Raw genomic sequence first — 19,424 nt, forward strand, 5'->3', positions numbered from 1 at the left:
ATAAATGTACAAAATAGCATGCAATGCCACTCGATGTGTTTAGATTACAGCAGGCAGTCTATAGTCTTTAAAACCTCTGATACATTCAACCATTTCAGATTAAGCATTCTCTTTTACAAACTTTTTAGTTTACTTGTTTTACCATTATTCATAGACATATGGTGTAGAGAATGTTCAGTGTTAGAAGTTTTTTGGGCTGAGATCTAAGATCTAAGAGGAAGTACACAAGTTACTGTTACTGCAGTTTTATTAACCATTAATTTGATAATTGTAAATATAACATTTACTTTTTTAAAACTCAAATGTATATTCTGTACTGTCCTCTCAATTGTATTTAGTCTTAAATGCCATCTAGCTGCATTTGTACACAATGCAGATTTAGTAACTCCTGGTCATTTAGTTATTCTTAATTTGAATTTAATTTTGTGTTTGTTTTGTTTCTTTTTCTTTTCTCCATATTGAAGCATTTTTCTGTTTTCTGTTTTTTTAAACGTGTTAAAAATAAATAAGTGATAATAAATTTTACACTATATCTGTAAAATTTTAAATTTCCAGTTTTCATTTATAGATCTCTTCTCATTTTAACGACCGCAGCCCCGCCCCACCCTCCTATCAGCCCCTGTGACACAGGAAGCGGTCGGTGCTTTTGGCGCGGTCTTAACAGTGGTGTCGGCCATCTTGAAATCACACCACTGAGTTTGGCTTGACTCTAGTCGCGCGGTAGTACAGTTCATTGATTGAGATTTTTGCGTTAATTGAGAAGGCAAACTGTTTTGCATACAAAGAAACAGACAGTGATTTGTTTTCTGTCACTTACTTAGTGGTGAAGCAAACTCAGGATTGTTGACGGAACAGTAATGGCGACAGCTAGTGTTACTCCAAGCCGAGAAGCTGGCCGGTCAGCGGCCTCTACGCCTCTCTCTCCGACCCGGATATCTCGTTTGCAGGAGAAGCAAGAATTGCAGCATCTAAATGACAGGCTGGCCGTGTACATCGACCGAGTCCGGGCACTGGAATTGGAGAACGACCGACTGATGGTCAAAGTGTCTGAGAAGGAGGAGGTGACTACCAGAGAGGTGAGTATAATAAAATAGTTGCTCTGTGTTTGTACTCCTGCACGTGTAATTTCAGATCAGGTTTATCAACGCATGGCGGCTGTAATCACCATATCAATAAAAAGGAATATTGCATGTTATTGTGAGTTCGTCGGCAGCGGGAGCTCATTCGCGCCAATCCTAAAAATAATTTTATTATTTGGTCTTATTTGAGTTATATACATAATATTGAGTTATAAAACATGTTAAAAACAAGTTTAAGTTAAAAGTTTTAACTGATTCCCGCAGTGTTTTAGTTTGTGAAGTTTACTTTTGTCCTTCGGTTGGGAGGATGATGAATTACTGAAAGGGCGGGGTCTTATACTTTCGCTGCTAGGGTGAAAATTATTTAGTCTAATGTATTTCTTAAATATTTGTTTTTATTTAGTCATCTGAGAGATACTGAAACTAAAACTGAGTGCTCTGTGAATTTGTTTTAAGTCATTATGCGTTTGCAGTTGTGAACAATTTGTTAACAAAGATTACATTTTTTTTTGCCAAGAACTCAATGTTTTTTGTTTTTATTAACAGATGGTACCCCGAATCAGAGTAATTATTTATAGTTTTCTCTACCTAACATCAGGCATATTCCACTTTTCCAGTGTCCTTCAGTAAAAACACATGCCAAACTAAACCTCTTTCTTTAAGCTCATTAAGAGGGGGAGGGGGGTATTCCATCAAATACCTTAAAGTTGATCTCTTAAATTAAGGGTACAATATACATTTTTTTCTGCTTTTTGCTGCTTTAATCTGAGTGAAACTGGTAGAAAACAGACAGAATAGTATAATTTTACTAATCATAATTTGCTTATTTACAAGTTCATGATTTTGTTTTAAACAATGACAGTACAGCTGACATATCTGATAACTGAAGTAATAAAATGTTGTGGCAGTGAAAGCAGATTATCTTACACAATACATTACTTCAGATTCTTTAGTAAGATCTGGATAAACACATTTATTATGAGCAGCAAGAATGTGTTTTCTGCACAACTGTATACATACAAATACAAACAATATTTTAATAAATTCATTACATTTACAAAATATAGTTTTAGCATTTTTCCTGCAGAGACCAAGCTTGTGTTACACTTGATACATATACGTAACACTATATGTGAAGAACCTTTTACTGCCCAACTTTGCATTTTACATCAAGTCTGTGAGTGACTGTATAAAGGCTCCCCCAAAACACCAGACCCAGTTTTTTTTTTTTTGTCAGAAACTAGCTGAAAGTAGCTCATTAAACCTGTATGTCAGCTTGCAGTTAGTGCAAGTATTCTCAGACTTTCGTTCCAGAAATGGTCTACATTCAAGAAACTTAAAGACAAAATCTGTAAATAGAATTCAGCATGTCAGCACAGCACCTCTTGCAAGCTACAGCTAGTACCACTATATCTTTTGATGATCACATTTAATAATTAACTTAATTTACCCTTTAGGTAACAGGCTTGAAGGCTCTGTATGAGGCAGAGTTAGCTGATGCTCGGCGGGTTTTGGATGAAACTGCTAAAGACAGAGCCAGGCTCCAGATTGACCTTGGGAAGGCTAAAGCTGATCTAGAAGAAGCAACACGCAGGTAAATGCAGACAATCTTATTCTAATACTAGTTGCTTTGAGATCAAGTAAGTTAGAAAAAAGTTAAACATTTGGAGTCAACGTCACTGGTCAGTTGCAAACAATAACCACTTTATCCCTCCTTTGTTGTTCCAGTGTCAAGAAGAAGGAAGGTGATCTTGCTGCGGCCGTGTCAAGGGCAAATGGATTGGAAGGCCAGCTAAATAAGAGTGAAGCATCTCTTGCTACAGCTCTAAGTCAGAATGCTGCACTGACCTCAGAGCTAGCTGATGTCAAGAGTCTTCTTGCCAAGGTGAGTACCGTAGGCTTCTCTCTTTAACGAAACAGGAATATTACGCTGGTGAAAGAGAAATATGGCCTTTTGCGTAATTGTTTACTTTTCGGTATATTAGACTTTATTGCCTGAAAATCTAACACATTTTTCACTAGGAAAACCACTGGAAATGTAGAGTATCTTGTATGGATGAGCCTTCTTTGCTAATCTGATTACTGTTTATGTTCAACTCGGTAGATGCATTCACAATAACGTGTTTTTACTGATAAAGTTTCAGTGAACTTCAGTTTGGTTAAAATTTTAAGGACACATCTGCCAGTAAGTAAATTAATTTTAGCTGAGTCTGTCTGTGCTAATTTTTATTTTTTTTTTTTTATGTGCCATTTAGGCAGAAGACAGCCATGCTGTTGCAAAGCGCCAGCTGGAGGCAGAAACGCTGATGCGTGTAGACCTGGAAAACCGCTGTCAGTCATTAAGTGAAGAGCTGGAGTTCCGGAAGAACATGTTTGAAGAGGTAGGGGTGCTCCGTACAATTTGCAGCATCTTGTCAGACCGGCACAAACACTTATTTTTACAAGGCACCTATTGTAATGGTTATTGTACATACCTTCAGGAGATGCGCGAGAGTCGGCATCGACAGGAGCAGAGAATAGTGGAGGTGGATTCTGGAGTCCGGCAGGACTATGAGCTCAAACTGGGTCAGGCTTTACAGGTATGTTTGGAGGAGAAGGCAGATCTACCTACAGTTAGGACTGCTCACTCAGCTTAATGCCTCTTGGGCCCAAAGCAACATTTGAATTTAACCTTTAAATCAAGAATTTACTTGCATTTGTAGATTGTGTCACAGTGATCTCTGGAAATATTCTTCAGTCCATGCAGTGTTTTCCATGACTGAATCATGTCTGTTTTTAATGTAATGCTGCCTCAGGGCCCACACTGAGGAATAATGCCTTGAGATTTTGAAATCACAGCAAGCAGGGGTTTAACCATGTCCAACTTGTTGAACTGTTAAATCCTGAAAAAGGCTGCAGAATTTTCCTATTTGTCAAGTTTCAGTAAGTGCAGCCTCAAACATACCACAGGGAAAGTTCTGTTGATTTGGTTTCTGTTGTTCCACCAGGACCTAAGGAGGCAACATGATGAGCAAGTTTCTCTTTATAAGGAGGAACTGGAGCAAACCTTCCAGGCCAAGGTAAAAGATAAACCATTTATTTTGCTTGTTTGTTGGTACTCTAATTCTAACATCAGTGTTTTCCCTACATTGACTCAGCCACGGTGCCACAGCTCTATTGTTACAGTGACAAATTCAAAATGCCAAGAATTAAATTGTTTCACACGGATGCCAGAATTTCTTAATTGAACCTGTATTGCTGTCTCCAGAAGTGCAGCAGTGGTAGGCTAGACTGCTGTCAGACTTCTGCTCGGTACAAGTTGCTTTAGATTTTACAAGTTGAATACACATTAAAAAAAAGATACTGTTGATGAGCAGCAAACACAATGCAATGTAACATTGAGTAATTGGTCCTAGCGCTATTGTAGGCTAATGAAGTTCATACTGGTTAGCTTAAACAATATAGGATGCCATTTATGCACCATAATTTATTAACCACTGGTTGCAATTTTACATGAGCCTGTTAAAATATTTTTCAAAAAGGCAAAATGCAACCGAGGTAGAGAGCTCTGGTCAGGTAACAGCATCAATGCCACAAGGTTCGTGCAGGATACCTGAACAATGTAAAATAATTTAATACTAGAGTTTTGATGTGAAATGAAAGCTCTTTGTACATGACTTATTCCATTAAGTAATGTTAGTCAGGCAAGAGTAGCCGAGGGGTTAGGTGCAGAACAGAGTGACACAGGTGAGGTGGTGTAAGAGACAATGGAATAAAATAAAATGCCAACAGCCAGAATGTAAATTGTGTCACTGACACATTTAACTTACTTGGTGAATCATAATTTGTTGTTGTTTATGGCGCCTGTCGTTTGATTGGTCTGTTAATAACAAAAAAGAAAACATTGGCATCAGTTACCGGAAGAGTGATATTTAGAATTGGTACGTGGTATATAGTATTATTGATCTGTGTTAATAATAAAACATCAGTTACAGTGCTATATGTTATGGTATGTGACACCCCAACCCCCTACCTCCCTGGTTTGACCATTGGTACCACCACAGCTGCAAAATTTTGTAGGGGAAACACTAATTTGTAGTCTTGATCTTCGTCTAGTTGGATAATGCCAAGATGTCATCAGAGATTAATGACAAGGCGATGGGCGCAGCAAGGGAGGAGCTGCAGGAGTCTCGTATGAGAATAGAAAGTCTTGGATATCAACTTAGTGCTCTGCAGAAACAGGTACTGCTTTGTGACATATACACACAGATCTTGACCTGTTCTACATCTTCACATTAATTTCCATGAAGTCTACTGGTGTTTGATTCTCCTAATCATGGGTTATAATGACAGGTGACTGCTTCAGAGGACCGTATCAGAGAACTGGAGGAAATTCTGTCAGCAGAGCGAGACAAGCATCGCCGTGCCATCGAAGGAAAAGAGCAAGAAATGGCCGAATTAAGAGACAGGATGAACGCTCAGCTCAGTGAATACCAAGAGCTGCTGGATGTGAAGCTCGCTCTAGATATGGAGATCAATGCATACAGGAAACTGCTGGAGGGAGAGGAACACAGGTACAAACAGATTATATAGTACTGTATATACTCTAACATTACTAAATGTTGTACATGGCAGTGTCAAAAAATGTAACTATTTATAACCCTTTTTATAAAGATAGTGTGTTTTGAAAGCCTAAACATTAGGATTTTATTTTTATTCTGGTTGGGTTTGATGCATACATTTTTAAAGAAATGGGCAAAATTTCATGTTAAAGCAGTGAAACAGGACAACCCATCATCTCACCTCCTCTTTCCTCATGTCTGGAATTGGGGACTTACACACCGCTGGAGAAGTACCATGGCTTCTTTTAGACGTGCTCTTCTGTGAGGACAACACTATTCAACAGATGTTTGCAGATTATGCCATTGCGTCTAACTAGAATTAGTTTCAGCTAGGACACATATCCACAACAGTTCAGAGAAATGTTCTGGTTCTTATGAATAATATGATGTTTACTTTGCCAGGGCTTTATGCAATCAGCAGCTGCACCAAGTCAACCCTTGAACTCATGTGCTTTTTTCAGACTTAAATTGTCTCCCAGTCCATCCTCCCGAGTGACCGTTTCCAGGGTAACTGGATCTTCCTCATCACGTACTAAGAGGAAGAGGGTGGAGGTGGAGGCTCAGGATTTGTTGGAGATGGGAAGAGGAGAAGAGCAGCTGCTGGTGTCGGAGGAGGCCACAGCTAGTGGAGCAGTGAATATATCACCAACTGACATGGATGGAAACGCAGTGACACTAACTAATGAGACTGAGCAGGTTTGTAAGATTCAACAAGTCCAGAGACGTAACCAGCTGCTGATGGCTGTTGGAACAAAACTACATCCAGCATGTCATGCGTTCTCCAAGTTGATATCGTGCTTCATCCTCTAAATGAACAGACTCTGTTAGCTAGTACAAAATTACAAACAATATCTTAAATGTAAAAAAATAATGCCAACAGGGAATTTGTTAGGTGTTGGTTGTGATTGTGTTATTCCTTTTAAACATGATTTAAACTAGACAATGAATAACAAATGACAGTTTGTCATATAATGGGGCGGCGTGGCTTTGTGGGTAGAGTGGTCGTCTTGTAGCCTGAGGGTTGCCAGTTCGATCCTCAGCCTGTTGAGGTGTCCCTGAGCAAGACACCAAACCCCAAATTGCTCCTGATGGCTCGTGGTTGAGCGCCTTTCATGGCAGCTTCTGCCCTCAGTGTGTGAATGGGTGTGTGAATGTGATGTATAATGTAAGGCGCTTTGGGTATCATCCAGGTACAGAAAAGCTATATAAATACAGACCATTTACCATATAATCAATTATACTAAATTAGAGCCACAATAAATTGCTATATGAAAAAAAAGCATCAAAGTCTCAGAACATCATCTGCGTCCATGTTAGTACCATGATGGATGAGTATCAGTGTGAGCCCACTTGAGTGTTTATCAGTCATTGTGTTCCTGAGATATATCTACAAACAATGTAAAAGGCTTGTTCTGCAGCCATAGTTAGAAGTTTTATGACAGTGATTTTGTTTGGTTTAAAGACTTTAGACAGTCCTAAAGCCTGGAAGAAGCATCAGGAGGCAGGTGTTTTTATATTGCTGTGCCTCCACGGTACAAGCTCTACATCTGTTTGACATTCAAATGTATTTGCGTCATAACGCAGCCAGTAAGTAAGTTTTAATTGTATGAATGCGTTATTAAATAACAAACCACTCTGTCACAATTTCTTCTTATGATGGGGAGTCTTTTAAATGGCAGAATAATGGCTGCTGGTGCCACTGGTACCTGGGATTTGAGGTTATAAGGAATAATATTTGGTGGCTGCCAAGGAGATGTGAATTTACTGCAACCAAGTCAACTAGAAGTTTCTGAATTTCCTGTTTCTTTTCAACTTGTTTTGCAGGATCAGCCTCTGGGCAACTGGAGACTGAAGAGACAAGTTGATGATGGAGAGGAGCTTATTTACAAGTTCTCACCTAAATATGTCCTCAAGGCTGGACAAACGGTCACGGTGAGACACAATACTTCACAAACAACTATTAAATGGAGTGTACCGACATCAGCAGTGTAGTTTACCAGTTTAAGCTTATTGGCTGCATCAGTTTATTTGCCTTCATCTGAATTTTGTTTACAGGTCTGGTCTGCTGATGCTGGCGTGGCCCACAGTCCACCATCTGATCTGTTGTGGAAGAGCCAGGCTTCCTGGGGAACAGGAACTGTTGTTGTCACCTCTTTGATCAACTCTGACGGCGAGGTAAACTTATTTATACCCGGGTATCTGTAACTCTTTCTTTGCTGGAGTCACACCTGTCTGATATTTACCTGTTCTGTCTCTCCTTGGGGCGGGCTGACCTGCAGGAGGTGGCCAGAAGGAGCGTAACAAAGACTCAGGTGGAGATAGAAAATGGCGAGGGAGAAGAAGAGGAGGTGGCACAAAGGGTGAATATGCTGTATTTACTTGTCAACTTTGCTTGTCCAGACTCTACAAAATATTTTTGTTTCCCAAAATAATAGGTTCTCATTTTTATTATCGTTGACTCCAGGTAGACATATCCGTATCTGGGTAGAAAAATATTTTAACAATATATAGAGTGTATATAATATAGATATTATAGAGATATAGAGTTTGATAATTATATGTGGAAAAAAAAAACAACTCCACCTTTCAGCCGATAGAGTATCATAGAATCTTCACTGTAGAATGTAAGATTATCATCTTCATCCTATATGCTCACCAAATATTAATAAATTTATTTCCCTCCCTTCTAACAGGGCAGAGTGTCATCCAGAGAGTGCGCCATCATGTGAAGTCGTCTTCTCAATTTCATGGCTTTGATCCCCTCATATATATGTATATTTTATTTTATTTTGTTTTTGTTACAAGAGCCACTCTGATAGGATCTTATCCAGTACACATTTAGTTTTTTATGACTACAGACAGTTTTTTGAATCTTTGAATAATCGAGCTCTGTTTTCCCTGAATATTGACAAGTCCTATAATCAATGATTACACAAAGTTATGGATCCAAAGGGGAAATGGTGGTGTTCCAGTATCAACAAAAACCTAATGTGTATGTGAAGAATTAATTAAGTTGATTGTCTTTTTTATTCTGCCAGTAAGCAATTCAGTTTCATCTCTTAAGCAGATGTAGTGTCAAGTAAACGCAGCTTAGCTTTCGCTCCAAAATCAAGGCTACTCTGAATGTGTTTCTTATATATGATATTTCTCGGTGTGGTAAACCAGGTGAATTTCACCTCTTATATATCTTCCTCTGTATTTTTCATTTATATATTCTTTTGATCTGCATAATGCAAATGTAGTAAAACGCCTGTAGAGATAATGAAGGCAGTTATGTTTCATTGCCAGGTAAATAATATTAGTTTAGGTTCAGTCCAGTTGTCAGGGTTTAGAGCACCACAGTTGACCTGCAGACATGAAGGACACTACTTGCAGAATCCTGATCTTATTCCTAAGGCAAGTCCTGCATCCTGCTAGTTTTTCCACTTCATTTCTTTATTACTTAAAAAATATGGGGGTGGTGTCAGTTTTCATCAGGAAGTGTGCTTGTGTGTTTTTTTGTTTTTATTTTTTTTAATAGCCTTAATGTAAAGTAAATATACACAGCTTTCTCCAAATGTGCAGGAATCTAACAGCATGTAGAAGCTGTTTGACATCCTGGTTATTCCCAAAGCACCTCCTACATGATATCCTGGGGGTTGCTGTTAGGAGCCTTATCCAAGTCTACTTAATACATGTACACTGGATTAACAAACCCCCTTGAATTATTGATCATTTGTAAAGATTAAAAAAAAAAAGAAGGAAAAAAGCTAAGAGTAAGATGTACTGTTAGTCTTAGTTTCCTTTCTAGACCTTCAGCGAAGCATTTACAGGAGGCTGGGGATTATGAAATCCCAGTTAATGGGAAACACTCCATCCAATTCAACCCACCTTATTTATAGAACACTTTAAACAAAGTGCTGAACAGTAAAACAAGAAATATGTGATTTTTTTTTTTTAAGTTGGGACCACCCCCCCCTAGTATGCCTGTCCCAAGGCACTGTGCCTGAGGTCCATGCAAATACTTTTGTCATCCAGCCTGAGAACGTTAAGGGCCTTCTGTAAACCTGTGCAGATCTTGTCCACATGCAGAATTGCTACTGTGGAGTTTTTGAACTACCTCAATGACTCCAGCTCCAGAGAGTGACCTTTCAGATCCCTGCAGCCTCCAGGTGCACTTACTGCATTACAGGGACAAGTCCCAGGTGTTCAGGAGTGCATTAATAGCCTCTCTAGATGTTTCTGACTCCACAAACTGCTTCAGCATTCAGAGCTGCTGCAACATTTACTTGTCCTTGAACTTGACAACCTCCTTCACCTCCGGCATCCACCAGCAAGTCTTTGAGTTGCAGCTGTGAGACTAAGACAGGCAGTCTTAGACCAAAGCTACATGAAGACTCCATGGTGGAGGCCTTTGACGTGTTCCAGTATGACTCATTCCTTACCTCCTCTCAGAGGTGGGATTAGAGAAAATGCAGACTTCTCTGCAGCCAGTCTTTAAATCGGTCTTCCATCAATATTTAGAACAAATAGACTCAGATAAGTTAAAATGGATATGAAGCTTGTTGACCCTTTGGTCCCTCCAGAGGACCCATTTGGGCAGGACTGTCCAGGTTCTGTGGACCATTTGACTTTATGCCCTCAGGTCTATCTTCAAGAGATGGTCCTAGTTTCCATTTTCCTGGGAGTATAAAACTTGTATTTTTTTTATATGTGGACATCTAATGGGTCACATCCATCTGGATCTTCATCTTAGACACTTTGGAGACACAGATAACAAGAACATTTAGTTCCCAACAAAACCACATTAAGCCTGTCTGCCATGACAAAGACTTGATCCAGGATCTTTGGGAAAGCAACATTTTAGACATTAGACACTGAGCTGATCCGTACTTTACTGTAGTTCACTGTATGACTTACTTTGATGTGAATTCTTGGGAAACCTAGTTTTTATTTTACGTTTTGCTGTGCTTTACATTGCTAGACTTCTTTTAGCGTTTGATTATGTAACCAGTTTGTTAACATGAAACACTGATAATTTTTTGTGTTTTAGATTATCTGGGATGGTTTAGGTCATAAGCCCCCTACTTTAAGAGCAGAAAACATTTGTGGGATTTAATGTAGATTCTGGTTTACACAATACAGTAGTTGACACTATCCTTGGAATGTACCAGTAAATCTCATTTGTTGAATAAAGGACATGTGAACAACTTCATGTAAAAAGAAAGCAACAACAGCTTGTTGGTAACCATAACTGAGCATGTGGTGCTTCAGATCCTGGATAAACTTGTGTGATCTGGATCTGATTGGTTCCTCTACAATATGTGATCAGTTATTTTAAGAACTTTTTATTCCAAAGTTTTAATAATCCGAGACTGTGTATTCATTGTAGGGGCATGGTCTGCCAGTCATGTTTTTTCCATTCATGATTACCTGTTGAACTACATTTTGTACACTTAAATAAACATTTTACATATACATTTTTGGTATGAATTGTTTTGTTCAAATAAAGTGAGGAATGGCCAGGTGGTTATGAGCCTGATGCTGTACTGTAGATTTTTGGTAAAGAACATCTGATTATTTGATTATTACCACTGGTTTATCTTGGTAATCATGAAAAATGGAGGTGGATATTTGCAAAAGATCTTTCTATACCCCTTTTATTGTTGCTTAAGGTCAATGTGAATCCTACGCTGCAAAGGGTTTTGGCTTTGAGACTTGAGATGGAACCTATTGCTATTGAAGTTTTAAAATATTCTTTGTTGGCTTTAAAGATTTGTTCACCACCTGTAAATCAGAAGGAAGAGTGTTCAAAAATCCACATTTTTAAAAGAAGGCAAAAACACCAGAGTTTGAGTAGAATTGACAATTCTTTGTTAAGCCAGTAATAAGAAAACAATACATATCTTCTCGAGAAGGAGGCCTGTTAGCTTAGCTTCTGATCACTAATACACAAAGTGTCGGGACCCTTCGGTTCAGCCAAAAGACCCGCCTACCTAAATTATCCTCCTCATTTATACTGATACAATGCATTGTGGCTATGTGCGTGCATGTGGTGCGCATTCATGTGAATGTGTATTTTGCAAGGTGGTCCTTCCTTCTTCTGGGAATTTGATTCCTCCAGGTCCTCCTTTTGGGGTACGTCAGAGCTGAAAGGAAAGAAGATGCTTCGCTCTGCCCTGTTATCTGTCTGCCTTTTTTTGCTGACTTTCTTCTACCTGTTCCCACAGTTTTACACAAAGGCTGTACTTTTTAATGATTTCTGAGTTACTAGGAAATTCCATTCTGCTAGGAGTAAATAGATAAGCAAAGAGATTTTAACAATATTTACGATTACTCCCTACTGGCCATCCAGAACATTGTCAAGGCCGCTAGTTCTTAGCTCTTTTGTCAGTATTGAACTCAGTAACCCTATATGAGTTTGTGTCCTGTTTGTGAATGCATTATCTGTGAGCTGTGAAGGAATAACAACCACAATATAATAATGTAGCTCTATTAATTAAAAGCAGAGCCTAATGCATGTTACTAAAATCTAAGGATAAAATGTAAATGAATAAATGAATAAGAATGCTTAAATGAGTAAATGAATAATAAATGAGTAAATGAATGAAAATGCTTATAAAATATTTGCAACACTATTTATATTACAACATAAAATGATGGTTTATTAAACCTCATTTTGTTTTCTCCAACCTTTTTTTTTTTTTTACCAGACTCTTTAATTAGACAACTTCTTTTTAAAGTCTTTGGGAAGCATCAAGGTCAGATTGCATTTCTCCACCCTAGTTGTGGCTCAGAAATCAGTTCTTTGATCCCATGTACTGAAATTTTTTACCGAACATACTGAATCCCACCTCAATATGTGTATAATTATAAAAGGAAAAGTACTGCAGATAAATGCATGAGAAGATCATCTTACTGTAAAGTGTAACTTTGAACATAGATGTGGTTGAAAAGTGCTTTACAAAATAAAGGCATCACTACTCTTGGGGAAATATATGTAATATAGGCAAGTTCAAAGCTAGTCAAGCCAACTTTATTTATAAAGCAATTTACAACAGCAGCTGCTGAGCATAAAACAATAAAAGACATAAAATCAGATAGAAATAAAAACCAAAATATAAAATAAATACTAAAAGAACTAGTGCAATAAAAGCAACTCTCATACTGGGTGAAATGCCAATGAAAAAAAGATGGGTTTTAAGTTAATCACTAATGGCAGCTGTAAAACTTATTGTGTGGCTTATAAGTTTAAAGAATTTGTTTGGCTGCAGATTATACTGTTGACTATCTGGATATAATTCTTGAATGAAATCAGACTATTTTAAAGAAAATAATCCTTAGTCTAAGGCTAGGAGCAGCATTCACCTTTTGGTTTGTCACAATGTGCTTTATATAATAGAATGTAAAATTATTACGACATAATTAAATGAAAAAAATATATAAAATAACTAAACTGAAATTATTAAAAGCAAGCAAAAGTCTAGATGAGGAGAAATGTTTTTAACCGGAATCTAAATGCAGAGGCAGATGCAGACAAGTAGCCGTCCACAAGAGGGCAGTGTGCAGTTATTTTGAGAGCGACTGGAGGACGATACCAATGAAGAAGGAAAACGCGGATACCGTTCCGGGTTTGATGGATACTGCTACCTGACTGTACACTAGGGAGGTCCTGAATGTTTACTGTTCAGGATGCTGCTGGTTTTGTCGGAAGACCACAAAGAACATCTTTCCTTCTTGTCCAAGGTTGATGCTTCCGGTGAGTAACCTGCTGGGCCGAGAGGACCACATTCCTCAGTGTCCGTGACTGTCAGCTGATAAACAGCTGTTGAGGAAAAGTGAAGCACGTGACACAGTTTGTGTCACTCTGGATGTGTGCAGCTGCTTCATCATCATGTTAGCTTTGTTATGGCTGTGATATGAGGCACGTTTAGTCATTTTGTTGTTTGAAAGGTGCGCGTTAAGAAGAACAAATATTTCCATGAGAAATACTCATCATTGCAGTTAAACACAAGTGCTGTGTGAACGTGTTTTTATTTTTATATTTCAAAACATGATTGTTTTGTGCTTTTTCAATCTTTCCTTGTTTTAGTGGTTGGAGAGTTTGGTCGGATAGCGCTGGAATTCTTGAGGAAAGGATCAAGTCCCAAGATCTATGAAGGCGCAGCCAGTAAGACTGATACATCTTTCCAAGCAGTGGCCGATTTCAACCATCATGTTGGAACATAAGCCCGGAGTTGCAGCTATATTTTATATACACATTTAATATATCTATGAATAGATGGATGGATATGTATTATGAGGCTTATTGGCCTCCTTCAAACACAGTAAGTTAATTCAACATCACCGTTTGCAGGGAAGCTAAGTGTTCCTGTAGAAATGGTCCAGCATGGGGTGGAAGGCCTAATGTTCCTCATGACAGAGAGCTCCAAACACATGGTGAGCACAACACTGATAATTCTCACTCTTCGAAATATTTCATGTTCATACAGATGAGGATTTGTCCCACACAGTGCCATTTTCAACATGCACACTCAACTGTTATTTCACAATGTTGTGGTGCATGTAGGAAAAAGACGACTTTAAAGGTCCACTGCAGCAGAATCTCAGTCCAAAACAAGGAAGCTAATATCCACAGTGAGATCTGATAAGCACATTATCTGTGACAAAGTTCTCATCTCTCTAACAGCTAATTCTATTCAGTTCAGTTTGTATTAAATATCAGTTATAAACTTTAAGTGAGCTACATCTGTCTGTGTGTGTAGATCTCTGAGGTGGACTTCATGGACTCTGTGCTAGTTTTGGGGTTCAGTGAGGAGCTTAATCAGATCCTGTTGCAGGTGATTTTTAATGTTCTAATATTCAGATGAGACAGTATAGACCTTGTATCTGCTGAGTTGGAGGTTTCATCTCCCTTTTCTGCTACAGCTCTACCTGCAGCATCACAGTCAGATTCGCAGCACCCTGAACCAGCTGCTCCCCACTCAGCCCACCTACCACAACCTGGAATGGAGACTGGACGTTCAGGTGAGGAGGTTCTTGGAGTCATTTTAAATCCTTACTTAACCTCTGTGAGGGGATCAGATGGATTATATGTTGGATTAAATTGTGTAATTTTTATAATGTTTCTAAATTGTATCATTAGAATTTGGGCTCAGATGTGAGAGGAGGTAGAAAATTCACACTAACTGTAAAACGAATGAACTCTGTTTTTGGCACTTTAAGCTATGAAGGATAAAATTTTCAGGGTGACTTTTTCCCTTTGTTTTTGTTACGTCCCTCTGTTCTTCCTCCTAGCTGGCGAGTCGTTCAGTCCGACAGCAGGTCATTCCCATGGTGATCATGCGTCTGCACCTGACAGGAAGCTCAGGTATCAGCAGGGTTCTCCACACAGATCCCAGCACCCTCCTGCACCTGATCTCCACTCTGGAGGCTGCTTTGGCTGCCTTGAAAACGAGCCACGCTCGCCGTATTTTACGTAACATCAAATAATTCCCTCTGGAAAACTTCCTGTGTCACATGTGCCTCCTGCTGCCTGCACAGCGCCTCAATGTTCAGCAGTATGTGCAGTTTTAGGAACAAGCAAATGTTTTTTTTTTTTTTCATTTTTGCCTTTGAATCAGTATGTGTCAAAATATAAAATTGTGTTTACTAGATTTGTACAGTGCTGCTGACATTGCATTAAAGTGAGTCAAACAGATGAAAGCAACTTTGTGGTGTTTCAAAGCCACGCGAAGGAACAGATGGCCTGATGTTGAGGATAGAAAAGTTAATATTCTGTTTAGGATCAACAACTGAAACCTGTTACAGACTATAATTAACTCACAGTGAGACCCACACAGATGGCTCAGAATGCCATGGGGCCTCTGCTGTTCTAGCAATCATAAAGGTAGCATGTACCCCCACTAGGGTGAACTAAAGGTATCAAACTTTTAATTCATTGCAGGACAGACCTTTGGGATGCATAAGTAGCCTCCTGAACAATAAGTAAGTTTTATGGACCTCAGGCTGATCGGGGATTTAATTTGAGGCTTATCAGTGCGACTGATCTGACGTAGCTGCATAGATTAAGTTTCTTCATTTTCAGTAAAGCAGACCAGACTCTGTACTGTTTTTCTCACAGGAAATTTATTACATTAAGTCTTTTTACAATATCGATTCAATCTTACAGTCACTCTCCACCTATAGTTTAGGAGGACCAGCGATCTTCCATCCTTCCATTTTGCCAACTTTTGTGAAAAAGGCCAGTGTTCCCAGACCGAGGCATGCTGATGTACCAGTGGCGATACTGTGGGCTGGGGATACACGAACACACACGAAGAGAACATGGTTTTACTTCAGTAGTCAGTGAAAATGCTTTAATAAGCAATAATCAAGATTTCTGTCAGTCTAATTAAAGTTTCTTAGACCGCAGCATCACAGATTTGTTTTTAATGAGTAAATCTCTTCTGAGATCAGCTTTGTCTAATAAATGGAGCAGATTTTTTTTTTTTTTTTTATAGTCTGGATGAGGAGCACATAATAGCACAGAAACAGCAGTGGTGAAAGTTATCATTGATCTCATGGGCTCGGATAACAAATTCCTGTCTTTACTTGTCCTGTTGGATCTCAGCTGCATTCAATACCATCATTCACAACATTCTGTCACAGAGGCATGTTTGGGATCACTTTCCTATTAAATCCAACGGGAAAGTGATCCCAAACTTTGAGCGGTAGCGTATATAACATAACACTGAATTTTCTTTTTCTAAATTCAAACAAGACTGAAGTTGTTTTTGGATTTGAAAACCTCAGAAAGACACTGTCTAGCTATATAAGAAATATCCAGTACTACAGTGAGCAACCTTGGAGTTACAGTGGACGAGGATCTGTCCTTTAATTGACAGAGAACACAAGGTTTCTAGACCCACTTTATTCACTTATGTAATATTGCTACAATATGGAATATCTTGTCTCAGAGAGATAAAGAAAAACTAGTCCATACATTTGTCACTTAAAGACTGGATTACTGAAATTCCTTATTATTGGACTGTCCCAAAAAATGATCTGGCAAGCCTAAAGTTAGGTCTGTGTCACTGAACAGTGTTCAGCAAAGCCAGTTGTGATACTTACTTCTGGCTCCCAGGAAGATCCCTGAGGCGCAGCCACCAATGAAATAATTCAGTGGTTCATCTGGGGCGTCTCGAGCCTGAGCACTGAGACACGTTGTCATCCCAAAGATTGCTCCCAATGAGGCTGCCAAGACAAAGAAACCCATTAAAAAATTTTCCTGATTTGACACATTCACGCTCTGAAAGCAAAGCAGAGCTCTGTGAGAAGAAAGTGTTGTATCACTTGACTGAAATATGAAGTGACATTAATTAGCTTTCTGACAGAAAAAACAGTCGTATTCATGTACATGTGGATGTCTGAACGTTTCAATGTCAGCATTTTACCCATTGTCAGGGTGGCACCCCCAGCCCTCTGTAGAGCCGCCAATGCAGATTCAGGCTGGAATGCGATTATGTGATAGGCTGAACCAACCAGGCCTGAAACACACAGAGACAAACGTGGTAACAACATAAAAATAACCCACAATGCTTCTACAGGACTAATAAAAAAACAGCATCTTGTAAATTCCTCTCATTAGTCTACAAACTGTGACTTTAGATGCTTTTATGCAACTAATCTTTTAAATCTACCTTACACTTTATTCTTTAATTGTAGACTAATATTTAGTATACACTAACCTAGCATTCTTACTGAAGCTGCCAATGTAGCTATCATTTGGTAAAACTATCTGAATTTATCATTTGATAAATTAGGACTGGAAAATTTAAAATAGTAACGTCTCGGCAAGTTATTTGTCTTTTCAACAAATGGTGGAGTCAATTCCAGGTCTTTTTTTTTTTTTAAATTGTTGGCTGGTTAGCCATCGTCTCCCCATTAGGCCCTACACCTCTGTTTTAAAGAGATTTGGTTCCTCTTTTCTTTCAAGGATGAAATAGTGGTGGTCACCAACCCTTCAACTGCTGGGGATCATTTGAGTAGCAAGATGATCACCCAGAAAGTACCATTTAGTGCCCATTGCAGTCATCTGTCATTTCACTAGTAATGTTAAGAGATACTAACCGACATCTATCACACAAATACTAACACTACTAACACTTATATACTCAGTAAAGTTTTCTTAATGTAATTTTTACTTAGTTTTACTTCAGCCTGTGGCTCAAAAATGATGCTACGCAAAGCCTAAGAGGCATTGAAACGGAAAACAAGTGTCCTCCACAATAAAGAGGTGGGATAATCAACTAATCATCTGAATCTCACTGGCCACTTTAAGAAACCTGTAGTGATTTTATAGTTTAATAGGTCTAATTATTCATTTGCCATATGGTGTCTGTATACATTTACTCCACTTGCCTCTTTAAATTGATCTGAGCATCATAATACACAAACACACCCATCTCTTATTTTTTTTAACATCTTAAACAGAAGTAGCTGATGTCAAAGCATGCAAAGATTTACATTAACTTAAAAAGTTATTAGAAAAAAAAACAGCTGCAATGTGCTGCGAAGATTTAAAAGTTCACTGAAGGTAATGCATTTCCTACACCAATGTTTACTGGGTAAATAAAAAACAACTGAACAAATCAAATAATCTTGTGAATGATGTACTGCTTAATCTTTAAGATGTACTGCACTAAACTAAATACTAAAACAGGGTCTGCAGTCAAAATAATTGATCTATTTTTTTTTTAAATGGTTAGCAGGATGTCAGCTCTTAAATTATATGATGGCTGGCTGAGCTGTTTTTATTTATTAATTTATTTTTAGACATCTGCAAACTAACAGCATACCATGGTCAGATCGATTACAAATATCTGGACTTGAATTTTAACAGGCTAACGTGACATTTTCCAATCATTTCAAATTGTGGACAAAATCATATATAGATGTATTGTAGATAAAGTCTAATGTGAATAAGATCTGACAGGATGTGTTTTTGTGACTTCCCATAGAGAATTAAATTGTTGTTATATGAAATTCTGCATGAAACCCCGATCAACCAGGTGATCAAAGAAATGCATGAATGGCTTCTTTCTATCTGTAAGTTTTAACTTAGGACAGAAAAACAACACACATTACCTTAACTCTAACTAACTAGTGGCAACTTTATTTTGTAATGTAGAAGAGTAGGCTCTGAAAAGGTCTATTAGCCATTATAAATATACAGACACTTAGCTGAAATAACTATTTAGTGTATATATATATATATATATATATATATATATATATATATATGCTAGCTAGCTGAAAGCCACAGCTAGCTAGCATATTGCTAATCTCTGGAGCAGCAGTTAAGACGACACTGGATGTTTATGACTTTAAAAACACTCAAATAATAACTTGAGAGCAAATAATACAAACTAACGATAGATTAAGTCATTTTTCTTTCTTTAAATCTTAACACATCTCCTTCAGTACCAGTGTTGAGAGAATCCCATTAGCATTTACTACAACACTCACGCTAGCTCAGCTGGTTGGCTTTCACAGCCCTGCAGTGAGCACATATTTTCTCCCACATATTTCCTGCCTGATCATATTTACCCAAAGCCGTGGCCAGTTTGGTGGTAATCCATGTTTTCTCCACACAATCTGTACCCTCGGGTACATCCCAATACCCCATCTTGATCTGTGGAAGGTCACTACTGAATATCTCGCGAGAGTATTGTTGAGTGCCTCCGCTGCGTAATTTGTGCATTATCGCCACCTGCTGGTCAGG

At 38.4% G+C, this 19,424-nt stretch overlaps 3 protein-coding genes across 3 annotated transcripts; 2 read left to right on the top strand and 1 right to left on the bottom strand.

Moving 5' to 3' along the window:
* The first annotated feature begins 651 nt into the window (after nucleotides 1-651).
* Nucleotides 652-11,137, top strand: lmnb2 (lamin B2). Its single transcript, XM_042006334.1, has 13 exons — nucleotides 652-1,076; nucleotides 2,537-2,673; nucleotides 2,808-2,964; nucleotides 3,335-3,460; nucleotides 3,560-3,658; nucleotides 4,067-4,138; nucleotides 5,175-5,300; nucleotides 5,412-5,632; nucleotides 6,142-6,376; nucleotides 7,505-7,612; nucleotides 7,736-7,855; nucleotides 7,960-8,040; nucleotides 8,374-11,137. The coding sequence occupies exons 1-13, from the start codon at nucleotides 858-860 to the stop codon at nucleotides 8,407-8,409; spliced, it is 1,737 nt and encodes a 578-aa protein (XP_041862268.1). The 5' UTR covers nucleotides 652-857; the 3' UTR covers nucleotides 8,410-11,137.
* Nucleotides 11,138-13,257: 2,120 nt separating this feature from the next.
* On the top strand, nucleotides 13,258-15,359 carry commd2 (COMM domain containing 2). The gene is made up of 6 exons (XM_042006372.1): nucleotides 13,258-13,418; nucleotides 13,752-13,829; nucleotides 14,016-14,098; nucleotides 14,425-14,499; nucleotides 14,588-14,686; nucleotides 14,957-15,359. The coding sequence occupies exons 1-6, from the start codon at nucleotides 13,352-13,354 to the stop codon at nucleotides 15,149-15,151; spliced, it is 597 nt and encodes a 198-aa protein (XP_041862306.1). The 5' UTR covers nucleotides 13,258-13,351; the 3' UTR covers nucleotides 15,152-15,359.
* Nucleotides 15,360-15,768: 409 nt separating this feature from the next.
* Nucleotides 15,769-19,418, bottom strand: ndufa11 (NADH:ubiquinone oxidoreductase subunit A11). The gene is made up of 4 exons (XM_042006266.1): nucleotides 19,250-19,418; nucleotides 17,095-17,187; nucleotides 16,772-16,894; nucleotides 15,769-15,954 (listed from the first exon to the last, which is right to left on the bottom strand). The coding sequence occupies exons 1-4, from the start codon at nucleotides 19,401-19,403 to the stop codon at nucleotides 15,842-15,844; spliced, it is 483 nt and encodes a 160-aa protein (XP_041862200.1). The 5' UTR covers nucleotides 19,404-19,418; the 3' UTR covers nucleotides 15,769-15,841.
* Nucleotides 19,419-19,424: the final 6 nt, after the last annotated feature.

Source organism: Melanotaenia boesemani, chromosome 14, assembly GCF_017639745.1.
Source record: "Melanotaenia boesemani isolate fMelBoe1 chromosome 14, fMelBoe1.pri, whole genome shotgun sequence".
NCBI classification, from domain to species: Eukaryota; Metazoa; Chordata; class Actinopteri; order Atheriniformes; family Melanotaeniidae; genus Melanotaenia; species Melanotaenia boesemani.